The 20,081-nt window shown below is 41.7% G+C and overlaps 1 protein-coding gene across 1 annotated transcript in view; it reads left to right on the plus strand.

Moving 5' to 3' along the window:
• The window catches only part of LOC147896522 (uncharacterized), a 149,549-nt gene that overhangs the window by 12,413 nt on the left and 117,055 nt on the right, over positions 1-20,081 (plus strand). Inside the window, exons 4-8 of the mRNA XM_087381890.1 lie at positions 6,655-6,785; positions 7,255-7,400; positions 7,644-7,749; positions 12,933-13,052; positions 13,310-13,581. Coding sequence (XP_087238016.1) covers positions 6,655-6,785; positions 7,255-7,400; positions 7,644-7,749; positions 12,933-13,052; positions 13,310-13,581 — 775 coding nt within the window. The remainder of the gene's footprint in view (positions 1-6,654; positions 6,786-7,254; positions 7,401-7,643; positions 7,750-12,932; positions 13,053-13,309; positions 13,582-20,081) is intronic.

The raw sequence follows: 20,081 nt of genomic DNA on the forward strand, positions 1-20,081 counted from the left end.
AGAGAATGCTGCGGACATCTACACGAAGGCTCTTGGAAGAGACCTGCTGGAGAGGCATCTTCATCGACTTGGCATTGGCCCGAAAAAGTAAGTTCACTTGCGGGTGGACATTGAGGGGGGGTGTTAGATATCAATGCTCCACTCTCGTGTAACTACCCGGAAACAAGCTAACTCTACTTGTAAGCCCCCCATATGAGGAGAAGGCATTTGAGTAGCTCGGTTATCCGGTAGGTCCTGGTTTGGACACCAGATGGGGGCCATGTGTGGCCTGATGGCTAGACGGCTTCAAATAGAGTTGACACACCGCCAACTAGGCTACATGCAAGTGCGGGAAGGCATCCCTTGACTGACTGCATTGAGGGTAGACGGAGCATTTCTCGGGGCAGCCCACTCTCGGGTTGCGGGGCCCGTTTGTAGCCTCAGATGATCCCAGATGGCTGTGGGCCGAACAGAGAACCGTAGGTCAGTTGCTCTATTTTACACACCGGTTCTATCGTATGGTCGGTGGCCTATTTCGGGACGGACCCCCAGTCGACCGTTTTGGGTGGACTGGGTCGGCCACCCAATTGAGCTTAACCGACTACGACTGGTGGCTATATAAGAGCAAGCCCGTGAAGCCCATTTCATCACTGGCTACAGCAACCTTGATTCCTTAGCATTCAGCCTCCATCTTCTACTGTTTCCAGCGAAGCTTCTTTCACAGGAGCGCACGGCTGGGAGACGGCACCATCTATTGTATCAATTGTACAGTAATCAAATTTTTGATTCTCCATACTATCTTCTTTTCTCTCTTGTGTACGAGATCCTGTTATCTGTTGAGCACAGACGTTGTATTATTTACTTACACATCCACACCAATGCAAATGCAAAATATGCAGAATGCCAGTACTAAATCCTAGATACAACATAGTCATGTTATGTCGGTAGTCGACTATCTCATCATCATCATCATCATCATCATTATCATCACCACCACCATCATCATCACCATCAAGACATCAGCATGGATGTGGCAATGGGGGCATGAAATCGGCGATAGAGTGCTGTCGGCCACTCAAAGGTGATGCCCTGGCATGTCTCATGGTCATAGCTCTGCGTCTAACCAAGGCAACTATGACCCCCATCGGGCGAGTCCCGACTCTAAACATGGAGGGGATGTCCCCAAGTGTGATCTGTGTGTCACCCCTCTATCTGAGCTGTCGGGTCATAGGCTTCGGGTCACGGTCATGTCGAGGCCTTGTCCTGTGGGTGTCCATGTGATCTGGCTGAAAAAACTCTGTGATAGAATCTCCTGCAGTCAAAGACTTGGAGTGCGAAGGAACTCTGAGAAAAACTTTTTCTCCTTCCTTAAATTCTCTAGTGGATCGGTTTTCATCCGCATACGCCTTAGCTCTATCCATAGCTTGGCGGATGTTAGCTCTCACAAGTTCTAGCATCTCCCGCATCTGAACCACAAAGTTCGCAGCACTAGGCACTTTCTGAGGTACTCCAACTATAGTTGGGTTCACTGGCCTATAACCATAGTTCAGCTCAAATGGACTGAACCCTGTAGAGGAATGTTTTCTATCATTGTAGGCAAACTCTAACAATGGCAACCACTTGTCCCATGTATGTTGCCTCAATGACACATATGCTCTAAGCATATCCTCTAAAATTTGGTTGATTCTTTCCGTCTGACCATCCGTTTCTGGATGATCCCCACTGCTCATTCCCAACTCAGTCCTTAGTGCCTCAAACACCGCAGTCCAAAAATGACCAGTAAATTTGACATCTCTGTCTGATACTATGGATTTGGGTAATCCATGCAAACGAAATATATGTCTAATAAACAAATCCGCCACTTGTGGGGTACTAACAGACTCTCTAGTTGGAATGAAGTGAGCCATCTTGGTAAGACGATCAACCACCACAAAGATAGAATCATATCCACCTTGTGTCCTAGGCAAACCTACAATAAAGTTCATGGAAATGCCCTCCCACTTACTTAGTGGTATCTCCAAGGGCTGTAAAAGTCCGGGTGGCTTCACCTGCTCTGCCTTACTTACCTGACACGAAAAACAATGTGTCACATATTCATGAATATGCTTTTTCATCTTTGGCCAAAAGAAATCTTGCTTCACGAGATCATATGTCTTCTCGACTCCTGGATGTTCCGCACATGGGCTATCATGGCATTGTTGAATGACTCTCTGCCTGAGATCATTCTAATTAGGTACTACTACCTTGCCATTTCTTTTTAGCATACCATCCCTTATGGCATATCTTGCATAAGTTTGGCCTTTTTTGGATGCCAGGTCATCCTTTTTCCCGGGTTTGAACACATGAGCCTTAGGCCAAAGGCTATGGATGAACTCGTCCACCTTTTGAGTTTCTCTAATCTCGATCATTAGAGCACTCTCTAACACCGTGAAACTCATGTTATGCATAATGCATGACAACGCATCAAACTCATGTTATGCATAATGCATGACAACGCATCAGCAACTTTATTATCCTTCCCTCTTCGGTACCGAATCGTCAAATTAAACTCCTGCATGAGTTCTGCCTACCTAGCTTGGCGGCCTCTCAAGTTAGGTTGCTTACAAAAATGTTTCAGAGTATCATGATCAACATTCACATAAAACTATGATCCATACAAATAATGTCTCCATGTTTTCAAAGCATGGATAATAGCATACAACTCCAATTCATGAGTTGGCCAATTTCGTTGAGAGGGAGAAAGCTTCTTGCTTTCTAAGGCTACTAGCCTTCCCTCTTGGAGGAGAAGTGCTCCTACCGCAATGCCACTTGCATCGGTTTCAAGAAAAACTGGTTTTTGGGGATCAACTATTTTTAACACCGGTCCTGTGACCACAACTTGTTTTATGGTGTTAAAACTTTCTTGTTGATTCTGTCCCCATATAAAAGATACTTTATCTGAGGTCAAATCAATCAATGGCGATACTATTTCGGAATATCCTTTGATATGCCTTCGATAAAATTGGACAAATCCCAAGAATGATCGCAAAGCAGTCAAACTCTGAGGGATTGGCCAAGTCAGTATCGCAGCCACTTTCTTTGGATCCATTTCTACCCCCTCAGGAGTAATTATGAATCCTAAATATTCAAGTCTTATCGTACACAGTATAGTTTTCTTGATATTTACATAAAGACTGGCTTTCCTCAAAGTATTGAATACTATTCTTAAGTGTTCATGATGCTCAGTAATACTTTTATTGAACACTAGAATATCGTCAATAAAGTGTACTACAAACTTTCCGATATACGAACGTAGTAAATCGTTCATAAGCATGACGAATGTAGCTGGAGCATTGGTAAGTCCAAAGGGCATTACCAAAAACTCATAATGTCCAAACCTGCTTCTAAAAGCGGTTTTATGCACATCCTCGGCGCTAATACGGATCTGATGGTAGCCACACTTAAGATCTATCTTACTAAAAATTACGGCCCCATGTAATGCATCTAGCAAATCATCGATCCGAGCCATCGGATACCTGTGCTTAATAGTGATATTATTCAATGCTCTGTAATCTATACAGAGACGAAAAGTATCATCTTTCTTCTTCTTTAATATCACTGGCGAAGCAAAAGGTGAAAAACTTAGTTGAATCTGCCCCAACTTGAGGTATTCTTCTAGTTGTCTTCGCACCTCCGCCTCTTCAATAAAACTCAACCTATAGGGAGGTCTATTTATAGGTTCTGCCCCCGGGATTAGTTCAATTTTATGCTGAACATTCCGCTCTGGAGGTAATCCATAAGGTAGCTCATCCCTAAAACAATCAGAGAACTCCTCTGTTATTTGACTAGCCAGCTTGGCCATCTCTCCATTTTGAGCAACATCAGTGCTAGCCGAAGAATCATCAATCGGCACTACCGATGCTGTACAAAGAAACAAAAACTCTTCTTGAGCTTTTGAATTTCCATCACGGAAACCAACGGTCCTTGAGGTATATCCCTTTCACCTCGTAAGACATACAGTAAATCATTCATCTTGAATTGATAAATGTGCTTTTTCCAATCTATGGCTGGATTCTTCCTAGAATGCCAAGCCTTACCCAGGGCTATATCTACATGAGAAAGCTTAGTCATTTCAAAATCAAGCTTCTTAGCATAGTCCTGAATTCGAAGCTCCAACTGGGTAACCCTTTGGTCCCATACTTCAGTTGAACTTCCGTCTGCCATCCTGACTGTTTATGCATAGTCAGATGGGCTAGTCTTTAGTTTCAGCCTTTTTATGAGCTTGGAGTTAATTACATTGTGCATTGACGCTAAGTCAAACAACACAATGACCTGATGATTAACTACTTGCCCTTTCATCTTAATTAACTCCGTATCATTAAAGGCTGTATACCCCGTTGTTGTGGGCTTTGACAGGATATTATCAGGGGCACTAGTTACTAACTTAGCAATAGACACACATAACAAAAAAGGTACTGACCTTTGAGAAGATCCCACTAGCTGAATCTGCATCTGTTCTGCTCTGGGACTTCCCTCCATTTCCACGTCGCATTCTGAGACCATCATCTCAGCCATCCGACGATCTTTGTTCCGTGGACAATCTTTCCACTGATGAGGCTGAAGGCAACCGAAACACAAGCCTTCTCCTCGCTTTTTCCCTTTGCTCTGGGTTCAAAGAGGACTTTGACCAAGCCCGGGCTGCCATTGGTGTTACTTTTCTTTTCATTCCAATGGTGGTACTTGATTTAGGAGTCTCAACTGGTTTCACCTCCTTGGCTTGACCACTAGGCTGTGAGGCACCCCCTTTGCTAATCCACTTCTTCTTAAACCCAGTTTTCTTCGGGTACCCATACTGAGTCCCAACCTGCACAAACCCACTTGGTCTGTTTCCTTTTGCATCTTCATAGTTCAGGGCTATGGCAATTGCTTCATCTAGCGTGTTCGCATACTTAGCCCGAACTTCCATCTTTATCCGATCATTCAATCCAAAGATAAAATCTTTTACTTGGATTGACTGAGGTAGGGGTTCATCAACCTTCATTACACTTTCTCAATGAAGTACAAGTACTTAGTATATATAGTACCCAAGTACTACACACAAAAATAGACTAAGTCCTAGTCTATCCTACACCACCATATCATTGTATGTGTCTACAAATTCTTTTTAGAGAAGACTCTAGAAATCACTCGGGAATAGAAAAATCACTATTGGGTCAACCCCTCTTTCCCTCATTTCCTTTTTGCTGAGGAGTCCATTCAGCATTGTTTTGATACATACCTTGCACTCGAGCTTGCACTCGAGCTGGAGCAACACACAATGTGGTTTAGTTCAGCATTTCTGTAATGTCTGGCTTACATTTATTTTCTACATTCTCATAGGTGAAGGAATTGGTTGGTTGCATAGTCCACCATACTTTCTGTAGGCGCATGCTTTAGGGTTACCTTAGGTAGTGAGTGAAAACCCTGAGAAGTAGGCTACCAAGCATCTGTTCTCTCTAGGTATTTGATGAGTTGGCATAGCATTGCCCTTCAAAGGTAGCATACTTGCCTCAACCAATAGGATGGGCATGGGTTTGCATCTTGTCCCCTAGCTCTTCTATGTGGACTCTTTTTTACAATGCCTTCTCTCCTATTATTCCCTAGCTAGTCCTGGACCCATGCTTCACACCCATAGATTTGCACTAACTCCTTTTTCACCGTTTATAGCTGGTGCATTTTGTCAAATTTTCCCAAATCTTTTCCGGTGGTACAGTGCCAAATAATTTCTTGAAATCCACAAAGCAGAAGTATAAGGCATTGTTCTCGCCCTTAGCTCCTCTGCTGCAACTCTTGCTGTGACAAGATAGTGCTGAGTGTTTTGGTCTAAAACCTTCTAGGGATGTTGCCCTTAGATCACTAGCTTCTGATCTTCTGCTATGAAACTGTACCATCAGCTGTCTGGTCAACCTGTACCATACAGTTTGACCATCAGCTGTCTGGTCAGGACAAGAAGAGGAAGTACTGCACATACAAGTAAGGGGGGGGAAAGGAGGTGGCATAACATCCACCAGAATTGTAGTGCGAAACTAAAGTTATGCCACCAGAATTGTAGTGCGAAACTAAGGAACTGTTTCTTCCATTCATATATCTTCCACTACCCTCCTTGTCCAGGTGCATCTAGTGTTTCTCCCATTTGTCAGCTCTTTTTGTTGTTGAGTGTAACATTCATGATTTCATGTTATCATTCAGTGCTGGAATAGTACTGCCCAAGTTGTTGAGGGTCATCATGACTTCTTGTACAAGCAGCCTTCCATAACAGTTCAATCGCATCATTACAAAATGTTAATATCTCTGTAACAGTTTGACCAATCCCACCTCAGTCATCATTACGTAAGTTATTTGATGTCTAACAAGGCAGTTGTCAGTGCAATGAGGATGCTTTTAAAAAGGTTTTACTTATCTTCTTAAGCAGTGACAACTTTAGTTATCATCATATTTGAAGCTGCACACTATTCATTTCCTTTGAGGGAAGGAAACAAGAGATGATGAAACTGCATTTTTTCACGTTTACTTGGTTTTAAATGAAGTAGGGTGTAGGTGGCTCCACAATACTTGATTAAATCAGGCATCCCTATTTGGTTGAAAGTTTTTGAAGTCTACTACTTGAAAGCCAAATGCATGATAACGCTTTTGTAAATTGCATGATTTCTTATTCAGGCAAAAACAAGATTCCAGAACCACCTCACCCAGACCATGGCCCCGTGACACGAAAGTCAGAGGTGGTAGATGACTACATTCGCAATTTTTTGGTCAAAATGAACCTTACAAATACTCTGAGTGTTTTTGAGGTAAATTGCTGTAAACTCAAGTATATTCCTCCTCGTCTTGCTGTTTCTCTTTTCGTTTGTCCTCCATACTTTGTTCATCTCCTTCCTTTTTTGCTCCTCGTCTTTATTTCATCTTAAACTGTCTTTATCTCGATCCTCCTTTTCCTGCCCTTATTTTTTTGGTGCTCTACTCCCTCTGATGTAGTCATTCTAGATTTTGAGTCCAGATCTAATTTGTAATCTTTGTACCGTTTAATTCTATACATACATTTCATTTATCCAATGGAAAAAATGTAAAATAGAGATGAATGATTATGACTTCAAATAACAAATTACAGGCAACCCAATTATCCATATGGTAACTAAGATTAGAAGGCTGGGAGAGGATGCTTTATTGAAACTACATTTGGATGAATGACTTAATAATGCATCCTTTTTCATATGCTGCTAGCTGCTTAACAAAAAAGTGTCTGGATATGCTAAAACCCAGACAGAATGGTTTGAATTGAAGAAAAAACGAAAATTACTCCAAAGTGAATTAGGCCCTGTTCCTGATGAGTATACAAGAAGCATGCAATTGGAGGAGGTAGTTTCAAGTCTTAAACAACAACTTCAGCATGCAAACTACCTTGCACAGTATGCTCTTTTGGCCACTTTAAGATTTTGTCTTTGACAAATTTCTATCTTTTTTGAATATGTGTGAATTTTTTAGGTTTACAGATACCTAGCATAAGTTGTTGATATTAAAATAAAAAAAAAGGAATTGAGCCTGATGGTTAAGGAACACGTATGAACTCAAACTTTTTGTCTTGATTGAGATGTTCTTTTGAGGCAGTCCAACCATGCATGTTTCTTATCTCTGACTTGTTCAGATTGCAGGTGCAGGCAGGAGATGTTGGAAAAAGTCAGGAAAGAGAGGAATGTTCATCGGATGCACCATAGACGAATTGCTCAAGAAAAAAATAAGCTTATAGTTGATGTGAAGGTTTGTATAAAGCAAATTATCTTATTGAAAGAAGGTTAAAATCACACAAATTCAGTCATTTTAGCAGAATGAAAGTTTGCATTTGAAATTATTATGTTAATATCCAATCCTCTGACTTTTTTAGTGCTTCCATGTAATGCCATGTTCTTGTCCATTTGTAAATAAAGAGTCTTATCTCTTTCACCTCTCCAGTATGTTACCTCATCGTAAATACATATTAATGAGATGCTGAGGGAGTGACGATTGCTATAATCCAGGATGCAGCTCCTTTGCTCGGCAATTAAATACACATATTTTCAGCCCATTTGATGAGAAAACTATATCAGAGCATATAATATTTGCCAGCAGCCTTTAGAGGATTTCAACTCAGAAGAAGCTATCATTTTAAATAACATTCTGGGGAGCTTTACATCTACATAGTGATAGCACTGTAGTGTACCTATTTAGTCAAATGCAAGAGGGGATACAGTGTAGCCTCACACTCAGCTTGCTTTTGCTTACTCACTTCAGCCCTTTTTCAACCTCATATATGGCTATGTTTTATGGATCATGGGATAACTAGCTTCTTGTAGCTCTTCCAATGGTTTCATAGGCAGTGAACTGGGAAGCTCAGTGAAACAAGTCGAAAGGGGATGGCCAGAATAGCACCCTTGGGGTGCTTGATTTTTCTTGAGCATAATGAGAAGTTGATAATTTTGGTAGTTGTGCAAACCAAATGTGGAGCCTTAGGCTGGAATGCACACATAAAGACAGATGGACTCAACATAACGTCTGTAATTAGATTGCTTCTAAGAGATAAATGCACAAACATATTCTCAAGAATGTGTTTAATCAGCTCCGTCTGTCCATCTGATGCAGGATGTTTAGATGAACTCATAGTCAGCTCAGTGTCCAAATTTTAAACATTCTTACAAGAAACGACTCGTAACTTAGGATTGCTATCATTGATGATCTCAGCTTGTAGACTGTAGAGACTAGATAATTTCTCCATAAAAACCTACGTAGTTGTGGAGCAGAGATTGTAGTCTCTCCTGTAATAAACCTGGTCATCTTGTCAGTCTATCCACAACCACCCATATTGCATCATGCCCATAGTTGAAGTGTGGCAAGCTTACTAAAAAATCCAAATGCTCTCCCATTCTTATCTAGGATTTTGAATATATACGGCAAATTACCTTTTAGGCGTTTTGCCTTATTATCTTGATGTTGTTGACACTCTTGAATGTAACATTTAACATCTGCGTCTTGGTCCAATAGAATTCTCGCTTCACCAAAGCCAACGTTCACTGGATACCAGGATGTCTAACATAGGGGTGTCATATACTTTTTTCCTTGTGTCCTTTGGGCATCGAGCATGCAGACTTTACCCTTTTGATTTAAGAGACCTGGTTCATCTAGGCGTGCCCCTCCTTGGAATTGCTGCGAAATATGGATGAAATGATGATTGTGCTCATGCAGTCCTTTAAGGGATGAAATAGATCAGTTAGGATCTCAATGAAACTCATAAAGTTCCCATAACCGATGCAACTTAATGCATCAGCCACCACATTAGTGCTTCCTCTTTTGTATTGAATCTCAAAATCAAAATCATGCATAGGTTCAAACCATCTACCCTTTCAGAGATGCAAGTTTGAAGTATGATAGAAGTACTTAATTGATATGTTATCTCACAAACTAGGAGTCATATAATAATGACTCCACTTCCTTAGTGCATGCACTATAGCAAAGGTTTCATTTTCATGTGTAGGATAACTAACCTGTGCTGGTGTCCATTTTTTACTAACAAAAGCCAGAGGTCAAACATCCTGCAACAGACTGATCGAATGGCATAGTTGCTGGCATTTGTCTCAACAATGAATGGTTTACTCGAATCCATGTTATGCAACATTGGTGCGGTAGTCATCACATTCTTCAGCTCTCTAAACCATGCCTCCAGAGCATCTGTCCAAACAAGAAGTTTGAATCCTAAAAAGGATCTCAAGGTATGTACAATGTTTGTCCAAATGGAAGCCAAGGTATGAGCAGGGTGGACCTGTGTGCCATCAATAGCCTCTGTACATCTAGATCTCTAAATGTGCCAAGCGGTCATGCTTGCTGGAGTCCCCCTCTCAGCCCATCACTGTAGGTGATGTGAGGACAAGTTCCTCCTTGATATGCGCTCTCTGGTTTTCTTCAACATAGACATGGGTGGGTCCCTACAGTTTGATTCATAGGCCATTGATCATGCCGTTGAGGATAATAGGGTTTTGAACTTCATCTAGTTGTAGAGAACCATGAACTGTGCGATGGTTGGGGAAGTGATGGGCTAGGAGTACACCTATGCGGGGCATTGGTTTTCGGGGGGATAACTCTTGAGAGGTGTAGTGGGACTGAAGAGCATGGTTTTGGTCCTCCTAGTAGGGGAATAACAGAGGACAATGTGGATACCCTTGTTCTGCAACACGTGTTGAGAGGTGCAGTGGTTTGAGTTCTCCTAGTATGGCAAGCATAGAGGAGAATACCAGTATCCTTCTTCTCCAGCAGCACTTGCATCAGCGGACTCTTGCAGCTAGCAGCTTGCCCTTGGAGAACTTCGCGAGGGAAAGACATGGAAAGACACTGGCTGGAGCATAGGTGCAGTTATTTTACAATATTGTAGCTGTGTTGCTTGTTTTTTATTTAAAGTTTAGAAATGGTTGATGTATCTTTGAAGGCTCAAGTATAGAGATCATAGAAGTTTGGACTTGTGTGGGTAACTTCCACTTTGTTGGTCTGGTTTTTTATGGATGACTAGGGTATTTGAATATGACCCTATTGGTGATTTGAGTATTTTGGAACCCTTTTGATTGAGAGGGTAATTGTTGGTTTACATGGAGTCTCAAAGGGTTACATGCCGTACTTGACCCTTCTAGAGGCCTTAATGGCCACGCAAATGAAGCAGCCACCGTTGGGCGCTGATGATGTGTGTGGGAATGCCACAGTAGCTTGTCCCTACTATGCATGATGGAGTTTATGTTTTCAAACCTTTTGAGTGACTGTCATGAGATTGGAATTAAATTATGTGTTGTGTTTTTCGAGGATGAGTTTGGGCATGTTCTTGGATTCATCTAGATATATGTTCTCGCCGTATTACTAGGCATGCAAATCTCACTTGTGAAGTTTTTATCCATGTTGTGGCTTGCTGGTATTGCGATAAATTCTATCTTAAGATGGTGTGTTGCCCTATCAACTCGATTGTCTAAGCATATTTTGCTTAGAAATGCTTGTTTGGGATACTAAAATTAAATCATATAGTCTTCACAATTAGTTATGGATTAAATGAAGAGAATGTGGACTACTTTTTGATTACCCTCCTCCTTTAGTGCTAGCCTTTGTCTGTCCTTCTCCTCTGGAGTGCTGATAGAAAGTCAGTATGAAGACCTTTGTATATATGGAGGCTCAATATGTGTGTGAATGTATGGATATGTATGTGTGAGAGCAAATGTTTATACTAGGTTCTACACCCACCGTTGGAGGGTGATGACATCAGTGCGGATGTCATAGTAGCTAGTCAACTGTGTGAGTGGTTGTGATGAGACTGAATTGCATTGTGTATTTGTTTTTAGAGGATGAGTTTGGGCATGTGCACTGGCTAACTTTTTGACGGACTATTGAAGGATGGTGACCTCTCACTCTATGTGAAGTATTCATTCATCACTGATGTAATCACTTGAGTTATGAATGATAAGTGGTGTTAAGGTAATTGTAGTACGAGCAACAAGGCCAATAGATTGAGATCAAAAGCATGCCATAATTTCCATATCACTTAGCCTTTATTGCAATAGTGTGTCATGCAATATTGGAGTTAATTGTGGAATCTATGGCCTTAGATGGTGACCTTTCACTATATGTGAAACACTCCTGCACCATTGATAAAATCACTTGAGTCATGACTGTCAAGTTTTGTTAAGATAATTGTAGCATTGGCAACAAGGCCAATAGCATGAGCTCATAAGCATGCAATAATTTCCATATCACGTGGTCTTTATTGCGATAGTGTGCCATGCAATATTAGAGTTAAAAATTTGTAGAATCTGCTGGTATGGTACTGTGGCTAACAGAGGAGCAGCATGCCTTCTCCATATAAATGAACTCCCCTGCCTACTTAGTGGATGGGAAGAGTGTCAAGAGCTAGGAGATCGAGGATTTGATGCCCCATGTTCTTGCCAGAGTACAATGTCTAAGAGATAGTGGCCCTAGAACATTTGGCTGAACGTTGTAACCTGGTGGAGGGTAAGAGGCTCGTCAAACTGCTATTCTCCTCAACATTTGGCTTCATTTCATTTACACCTTGGGCACCATGTGGGAACAAGGTATAGAGAGTTCTATGAACACTGCCAAGAGGTGGGAGCATTTCTGCAAGGTTTTGCCTAGAGGCATCTTCTATCTTTTACAAATCCAGTAATCTATTGGTTCTTTAGTCTGCCACACGAGTTGTTGGCACCTAGGCAGTGAGCTGGGACTCTGTGAAGTAAGCTGCTGGACAGCTAGCTTTTTATTTTATTGCCTCATGGATAGCAGACTCTTTGTATTGTTTTCTCGTTTTAAAAGAAGGTACTAATCTCTGGAAAGATAAAGAGTACTCAAGGAAAACCCAACCTATATTGTCTATATCCACCTTGCTGCCATGAGCAGACTCTCTGTGCTTCACCCAAGTCTGGTTTTTTCAACTTTGCTTCTTGAATAAAAGGTTCTTTAAAATTGAAGATATATAATGTCTCACAAAACAAAACAAAGGGATGTGCAAGTCTCAAGCAGATAATCTCAAACCTAGTAAAACTCAACTTTGTAATGAGAGAACAATAAAGTACATCAAGTGGGAGAACTAAGAGCGGTCGGTTGCGTTGCCAAACAATATGAAGGAAGGAGCACTGAGGATGAGAAGTATGTCACTTCATACCATACACAACTTTGCTTCTTGGAAGGGATTAATGGGGCAATTAAGGTTTCTGTATAGGATGTGATTGCTTTTTGTGAGTAGGCAAGCTCATGGTGTCCTCACCCTTGGGAAAATCTCTATTTAGGTTACAACCTCTCTGATTTGGTCACTTATTTTCTTTTACCCATAAATTTCCTATTCTTGTTTTAGTAAGAACAGAATGTGGTTGTTCAAGATGCTTTTCAATTATTGTAATAATGCTCTCCACCACTTTTGGAATGAACAGAGGTTACAGAGGCATTTCTCCCAATATGAGCCAATCATTAGAGAATTGAAGAGGAAATATGAGGTTGCGGTAAGGCAAAAAGCACTACTTGAGCTGGAAAGGAATAAATTGCTGGATCAAGTAAGCATCTTTGTTTATTGGGTATAAAGACCTTAAGGTTCCCATCCAAGGTTGCTTTAAGAGACTGTTTTAAAACATTTTTTCCATATATGCTTCTGTGACATTTCCAAAACCTTGATTTGTTATTGATCAATATTAATGATTGCACTTCCCTGCAGGGTGCACCAACATCTAAGTCTTTTGAAATGATATTCTAGGGAATGGGTAGCTGATTTGTAATTCTAAAAACAATAAGGTTCTGTTGTACTATACTGCAGGTCGCTGCAACAGTACAGCTTGAACAAAGCAAGGATGAATTTTCATTTTACTACAGCTTAAAGAGTGAAAGTGTCGAAAAAGACTTTACACTGGGCAAGCCAGGACATAAGGAAAGCCCATCTGAGTCAAGGGAAAAACACTCTATTTCCAGGCCAGATCCTCTTTCAATAAGATATAGCAACTCTAATGTTGATCATCATGTAGATCCCGTTCCCGTGAAAAATTTTACCCTTCAGAAAACCTTTAAGGGCCACTTGTTGCCCATCAGCAAGTAAGTTCACTTTTCGAATGTGTGTCAATGAATGTTTTTAAAGAGCTTTGGAAATATACACCTGGCATAGAAAACCGAAAAAAACAATGAAATGAAAACTTGTGCTTGGTCAGGGATGCCATCTGGTCCTTTGCAGCTCTTTCTACTGGAGTTTTGTTGAATTTATATTGTGCTTAATTAAAAAAAAGGCTTTTTCAGCTTCATATTGTAAAGACATGTTATGGCCATGAAAGTATGAAGAGCACCCTTGTAGATACTCACTACAAGCAAGATGTTCATTTGCCAAGATAATGTGAACCCCTCAGACTGGTTGTGATGAACATGCCATCAATGGATATCTTTCTACCCAAAAGGACATTTTTTAATCACTACTGTAGTTTTCAAGGTATCAAGGGCTACATATAGGCTTCACTTTGGAACTTCTTATGGATTTGGAGCTATGATCTCCTTGTGATGTTGGAGAGTTCGCCACTCAAGTGGCTTCTTCGGCCAACATTATGTTTATTATCTTTATCTTGTTGCATGGCATGTCTTGTTTACTATGTTACCAACATGATTGTATTCTACATGGTGTTTTACAGTCCATCTTGGTTTGCAAACAAGGCCTTACGTTTGTTGTTTTTAATATCTCATCACAAGCAAACAGTTTTTAATCCCAAGAAAGGAACAAAGTCCTTGTATGACTGCTCTATACAAGCATCTGCCATGTAGGCCGGGACCCGTTGGAAGGAAAAAGGTTATGTATTTATTGTTTTATCTACTGTCCATGCAGTCTTATGTAAGAGAAACACTCATATACATCATTCAAGCAAAAAGGATTGAGAGCTAGATCATGAATATCATTATTCTTGATTCTGTTAGAGTTCCTCTTTGTTGATGTGAGCCCATCCCTTTTTTTGGTTTGGTATCAGAGGTACCATTCCATCCGACCACCTTGTGTTCCATTTGCTCAGTCATGGCAGGAGGCATGGTCGATGGCCATGACTTCCATCATTTCTTTGGATCACAGACCCCTTAGGGAAGACGATGTTCCTCATATTTCATATTTTACATTTTGTATCTAGGCATTTTTGGTACTCTATTTCATTTCATTTTGTATCTAGGATTTTTGTAGCCATTTTTGGCATCTTAGCTGTATTACGATGAGGCCACCTAGTTGGCGCATCGTTGATGATGTATTTTCCTTTCGGATGATTTTGTGTCCCATAGGCCATGTATGGCCTTCCGTGGACCTTTAATAAAATTTCTTTCTTTCTTTCTTTCTTTCTCTCTCTCTCACCTGCGTTTGGTTATTTTTGATTCTAGGCTTATTTTTGGAATCCCATTACAATTCATTCCATTCATTCCCTCTCCATGTAATTCCTGTTTCACAATGATCTGAGGTGGCTCTGAAAATTCATTTGGTTTTCAACTTCTAGTTCATGGTGGATGCCACATTTCAACATGAGAAGCTCTCTGCCTCAATTGGACTAGACCTGCTACAATCTTGAGTTCTTGAGGAGTGCTTCCCATGGCCTCTTATATTTTGCTCTTGTGGTCTCGTGTATGATGGTGCAGGATCCACACTTCAGTGCACTCTCTCACACAATTTTGGTCGAAGGAAAATTTGGACAAGGCCATACCACAAGCCTTGGAATATTTTTGGATTGGGTAGTCCAATATTGGAGCCCATGGGCTCTTCTATAAGAGTCTTCCACAAGTGTAAGTGTTGAGGGCTAGAGCATGAATGAGAATTTTGAGTTTTATTAGTATATTCTTGTTCTTGATTATTCTAGTATCTTTTAATCCTATGACCCCTTTGTTTCAGATAGAGTGAGTATGTCTAGACACGCATGCAAGCAGTTTGTTCCATGGCTTTTTTGGGGTAGTTTGCAGGTTTTAGTGTCATAGGTGCTGGGAGGCCGTATCATGGTTTTGTAAGCCCACTGCCACTATTGAGTCTAGAGGGAGTTAGGGAGGCTTGCAGGCTTCCAGATGTGATCCATTTCATGTCGATTGGGTTACTAGACCCCGAGTTATGTAATTAAACATAGAGGATTAGATTGATGTAGGATTAAGGTGTAGTTTAAATCAGGAAAAGGGAAGGGTCCAGTGGATAAGGTGGGAACCTCGCAGAAGTCTAGAGAGAAAAGAGGGTTTAGGGAGAAAAGGGGACAAAGGATGTACAGTAAGAAGGGGAGAGAGGTTGTGAGAGCAACGGAAATGGGGTTTAGTTTTTGAGTTTTCACTCTCTTCTTTCTTTCACTTGTGCTTGGACCCAGAGTTCTAAAAAATAAAGTCACATTTACAGTGTACACACAAGAGCACACACAAATACCGCACCTTTCCCTTAGCCGTGGGAGGTCCTAAGGAGACTTCGTGTCCCTCAAGAGTAGCCAATGCTCACGCTGGCTTCAGCCTGAATAACTCCCGCCTGGAGTCTTCACTTAGGCATCCATTGTCCAAGCCTCAAAGAGCACGACATGTCCGTCACAATGGCTCGAGAAGATCCTCAATCAGAGTCTGAACGCAAAGTTATGATAAAAAACGTACACAGGGGTCTCCACAACCCACGCCCCCTCGTCCGCCGAGGGCTCGAGCCCATCACGCCTCGCATGACACGTCTTGCACCCAAGCACCCAAGCACATGCCTAGACATTCACCCCAATCCCCCTCTCTTTCACGTGCGCTCAACCCACCCCGTGTGTGAGTGTCAACAAGAAAACCAAGGGAGCAAAGAACGGTACATAGAAGAATGCTTGTATTCACAAAATGTGCCAAAAACGTCCGCACGTGTTACACTGTCTGAGAACCTCCCATATACTCTCGCCGGTTCGATGGAGCTTGAAGTCCCCTTCAAGCATTATAGAAGTTGAGAACCATGTCTTGATAGTTATCAATCATATGTGCCTTGGGAATCCACCGGCATTCCGTCATGGCTCTAGCTTTAAACTTAACACAAAACTCTAGTCTGCCCCGGAACATTTGATATTTCAAAATTGCCTCTGGCTCATATGGCGGGCTTACAATGTTTAAGAATGACGGGGGGCCTTTCCTACCAAACTTATTATCTGTATAGAAACGACGCAACAACTGTACATGAAAAACATTATGGATGGCGACCTTCAGTGGTAATTTCAATTTATCGGTCACCTCATCGAGCACATACAAGACTTCATACGGTCCATAGAGTCAATGATTGAATTTTGGAGTCATGTCCTGTGGCAGGTTAATGTTGCGAGAGCTCAGAAGTACTAAGTCGCCAACGAAGAACTCCATGTGCTTGCGCTTTTGATCATGGAATTTCTTCATGACTAGTTTACTCTTTTGCAAGCTTTTCTTTGCAATTTTCAACCATTCTTGCCATCGATTCAAGAACTCCTCTGCATCAGGATCATCCACCTTTGGAAACCCTGAAGCAAGAGCCATTGGCGTGATAACTTCTTTACCGGTTGCCAGTTTGAATGGTGTAAAGCCCGTGCTCCGATGCACCGTGGTGTTGTAGTGAAACTCAAGAATGTCCAAGTGCAGCGCCCAATCTTTTTGGTCCACTTGAACATAGTTGCGCAAAAAGTCCTCCGCGGTTTGATTTATCTTTTTAGTCTGTCCATCTAGAAAAGGGTGGTACGATGAGCTGAAACGCAATTGGGTCTCCAATATCTTGAAGAGTTGAGTCCACATGTCACTTAGAAACCTAGGATCTCAGTCAGAGAGATTGCGAGTGGCAACCCATGGTACTTGAGGATAGGCGTAAAGTACAGATGGGCTACATGTTTCGCAGTGATGGGCGATTTGATCGGAATAAAGTGGGCCTGCTTAGAAGAATAGTCTACCACCACCATGATTGCGGTGTAACCATGAGAGTTGGGGAGCGCAGTAATGAAATCCATGCTCACCACATCCCATGGTCTTGATGGGACATGCATGGTCTGCAACTTGCCTGTCCTTTTGGTCCGGTTGGTCATAACAAACTGTCAAGTCCGGCATGTACGCACGCACTCCACTACGTCTTTGCGCATGCCGGGCCATAAGAACATTTGACACATCTTGTCAAGTGTCTTATTTTGCCTTGTGTGCCTTGTAAGTTTATAGTCGTGGCACTCCCATAACAGAGCTTTCTTCAGATCTAAGTCATCCGGGATGTACAAGCGGTTCTCATAAACATAGAGCCACCCATTTTCTTCATTGTACATCTCCCAAGGGACTATGCCCTACTTCACGTCCTGAAGCAATTTTTGAGATACCGCATCTCGCTTCGTGGCCTCCTTGATCTGCTTTATGAGAGATCCTTTTACAATGCTAATCGCCATTAGCTCAGCCTTCCTACTCAACTCATTCGGCATTGCATTCACCTTGCTTGGCTTATGCTCAATCGTAATATCACATTCTGCCAAGAAGTCTTGCCACCGTGCTTGTTTGGTAGAGAGTTTTGGTTGAGTTTGGAAATTATTCAACGAAATGTTATCAGTTTTTGGTTGAGTTTGGAAATTCGTCAGCGAAATGTTATCAGTTAACACCTTTGTGTGCTTTAAAGAAGTGAGTGGGATAGAATAGGTGCATCATGACACAAAGAGTGAGAGCTCAAGTGTGTGGGGGTTAAAGGTCACTATGCCTTTACCCCAGTTATGTACAATACTCAAATACATATATATAAATGAATGAAAAAGAAGATTAGGGTGGTTCTGCACCCACCAAAACTTGTGGCTCTCTGTCTCTCTGTCTCTCTCTCTCTCCTTCTTCCGTTCTTGCTTCCGTTGAGAGCACTCTCAACTGGTATCAGAGCCCGGGTGATCTAGCTGAGCGTGCATGAATGCTTGAAGCTCAGTAGCTCTGTGGGAGGAAGGAGAAGCTCTGTGGGAAGCTCTGTGGGTGACTTTACTTGCATTCGAGTGTGGAGAGACCTTGGAGGAACCTTTGGAAAAGTCACTTTGGCTTTGCGAAGTGGTTTTGAGAGCCTGTTAAGTGGTTTCAAAGAAAAAGTCGGTTTTTGAGCTTTTCTCTATTCCGTTCGATGACAGAGGCTCCGTATTGACTTGTAAAGGCAACTATTACTTGCTTTTGGTGTCCACTTCACTTCAGGAGCTTGGAAACACCTTCATTCTTGAATCTGGGATCATTTCATTGGATTTCTGACTCACTGTGTCAGTTTCTGCGTTTTTTGCCCGGGTGTTGGAACTCAAGTTTGGAGCAACCATTTGCAGATCTGTCAGTTCCAGTGGACTCAGGAGATCCTAAAACTTCTACGTTGCTCATCATTCGCACTCCGGTGGAGTTTACAAACAGCTCTATTTTCAAAAACGTTTTTCAGTCCGTGTGTTGGACCCAGTGATTGAGACCACGGTTTCCAAAACCGTCTGTCCCATTGCGTTTCGGATGCCCAAAAACCCCTACCTGTCAGTTCTTGCGCGATTCGGTGGAGGATTTTCAGAGTTATAGATCTGTGTATTCGATTTTCGTCTCTCTGTTATGCATTTTTCATTCTAAGGTTTTGAAACCTTAGATTTATGCCACATGGCAGTGGATAAGTGTTGACTCCCATTTCTCACTCATCGGTTGGGATTTTGGAGTTCTGGCAGAAGAGAGATATTTGCAGATTTTTTTGCTGAGTCCGATTATGCAATGGCGCCCATGTTTTGAGGCATCTTAGGTTCTATTTTCAGTAGCGGTCATTACCATGGGACTATGATTTCTTGAGCATACCTTATGCAGATCACTCTGGTTGCAGTTTGAGCAGTGTGCGCTCATTCGTGGTATGCATTGGGTTGCAGTGGATGATTTATAGGCCATTTGGATGCATTACGGTCCTTATTGGATGCGCTGATAGGCCCAAATTGCCTTGTGGGATGCTATTTTTTATGGACGCTTTGCACATGGATGCTATTTTATGCTGACGGACAGCTTTGACACATTGCAGGTGATGCACTGATAGTGCTATGCTCTCTTGGATGAGATATTATGGATGCATATGCCAGTGGACGGTGTTTATGCTTGAGTCATTTGGCACTTATTGGCATTTTCTTTTGGGCCAGATTTGCTCATATGGATGCATAGTATATGCACATGAGTCAGATGCATCTTTTGATGCTTTGAGCTTTGAGTTTTGGTGATATTTCACTCTATTGTGGCATACACATTTGGGTGCACCTGGTATTTGGTGTGATTCTCTCTTGCAGGGACTAGCATTTGGGATTTTGTTTCATTTGCATCATGGCATCCTCTTCCATGTCTGAAAATGAGATTTTCAGCATTAAAAAGTTTGATGGGACAAACTTTTCTTTGTGGAAAGAACAAATAAGGGATGTGCTTATTCAAAAGAAGCAGATTAAACCCTTGGCAGGGATTGAAGCTAAGCCTGCAAATATGTCTGAGGATGATTGGAATGAGTTGGATGCATTAGCAAAGTCTACTATTAGACTTCATCTTGCAGAGTCAGTTTATTTCACAATAGTAAATGAGCAGACTACGGAAGATTTGTGGAAGAAACTATGTGCCACTTATGAGAAGGAAACTGCCTCTAATAA

The sequence above is a fragment of the Dipteris shenzhenensis genome, chromosome 11 (assembly GCF_047967505.1).
Source record: "Dipteris shenzhenensis isolate YYH24624 ecotype China chromosome 11, Dip_SZ_1.0, whole genome shotgun sequence".
In the NCBI taxonomy this organism is placed as follows: domain Eukaryota; kingdom Viridiplantae; phylum Streptophyta; class Polypodiopsida; order Gleicheniales; family Dipteridaceae; genus Dipteris; species Dipteris shenzhenensis.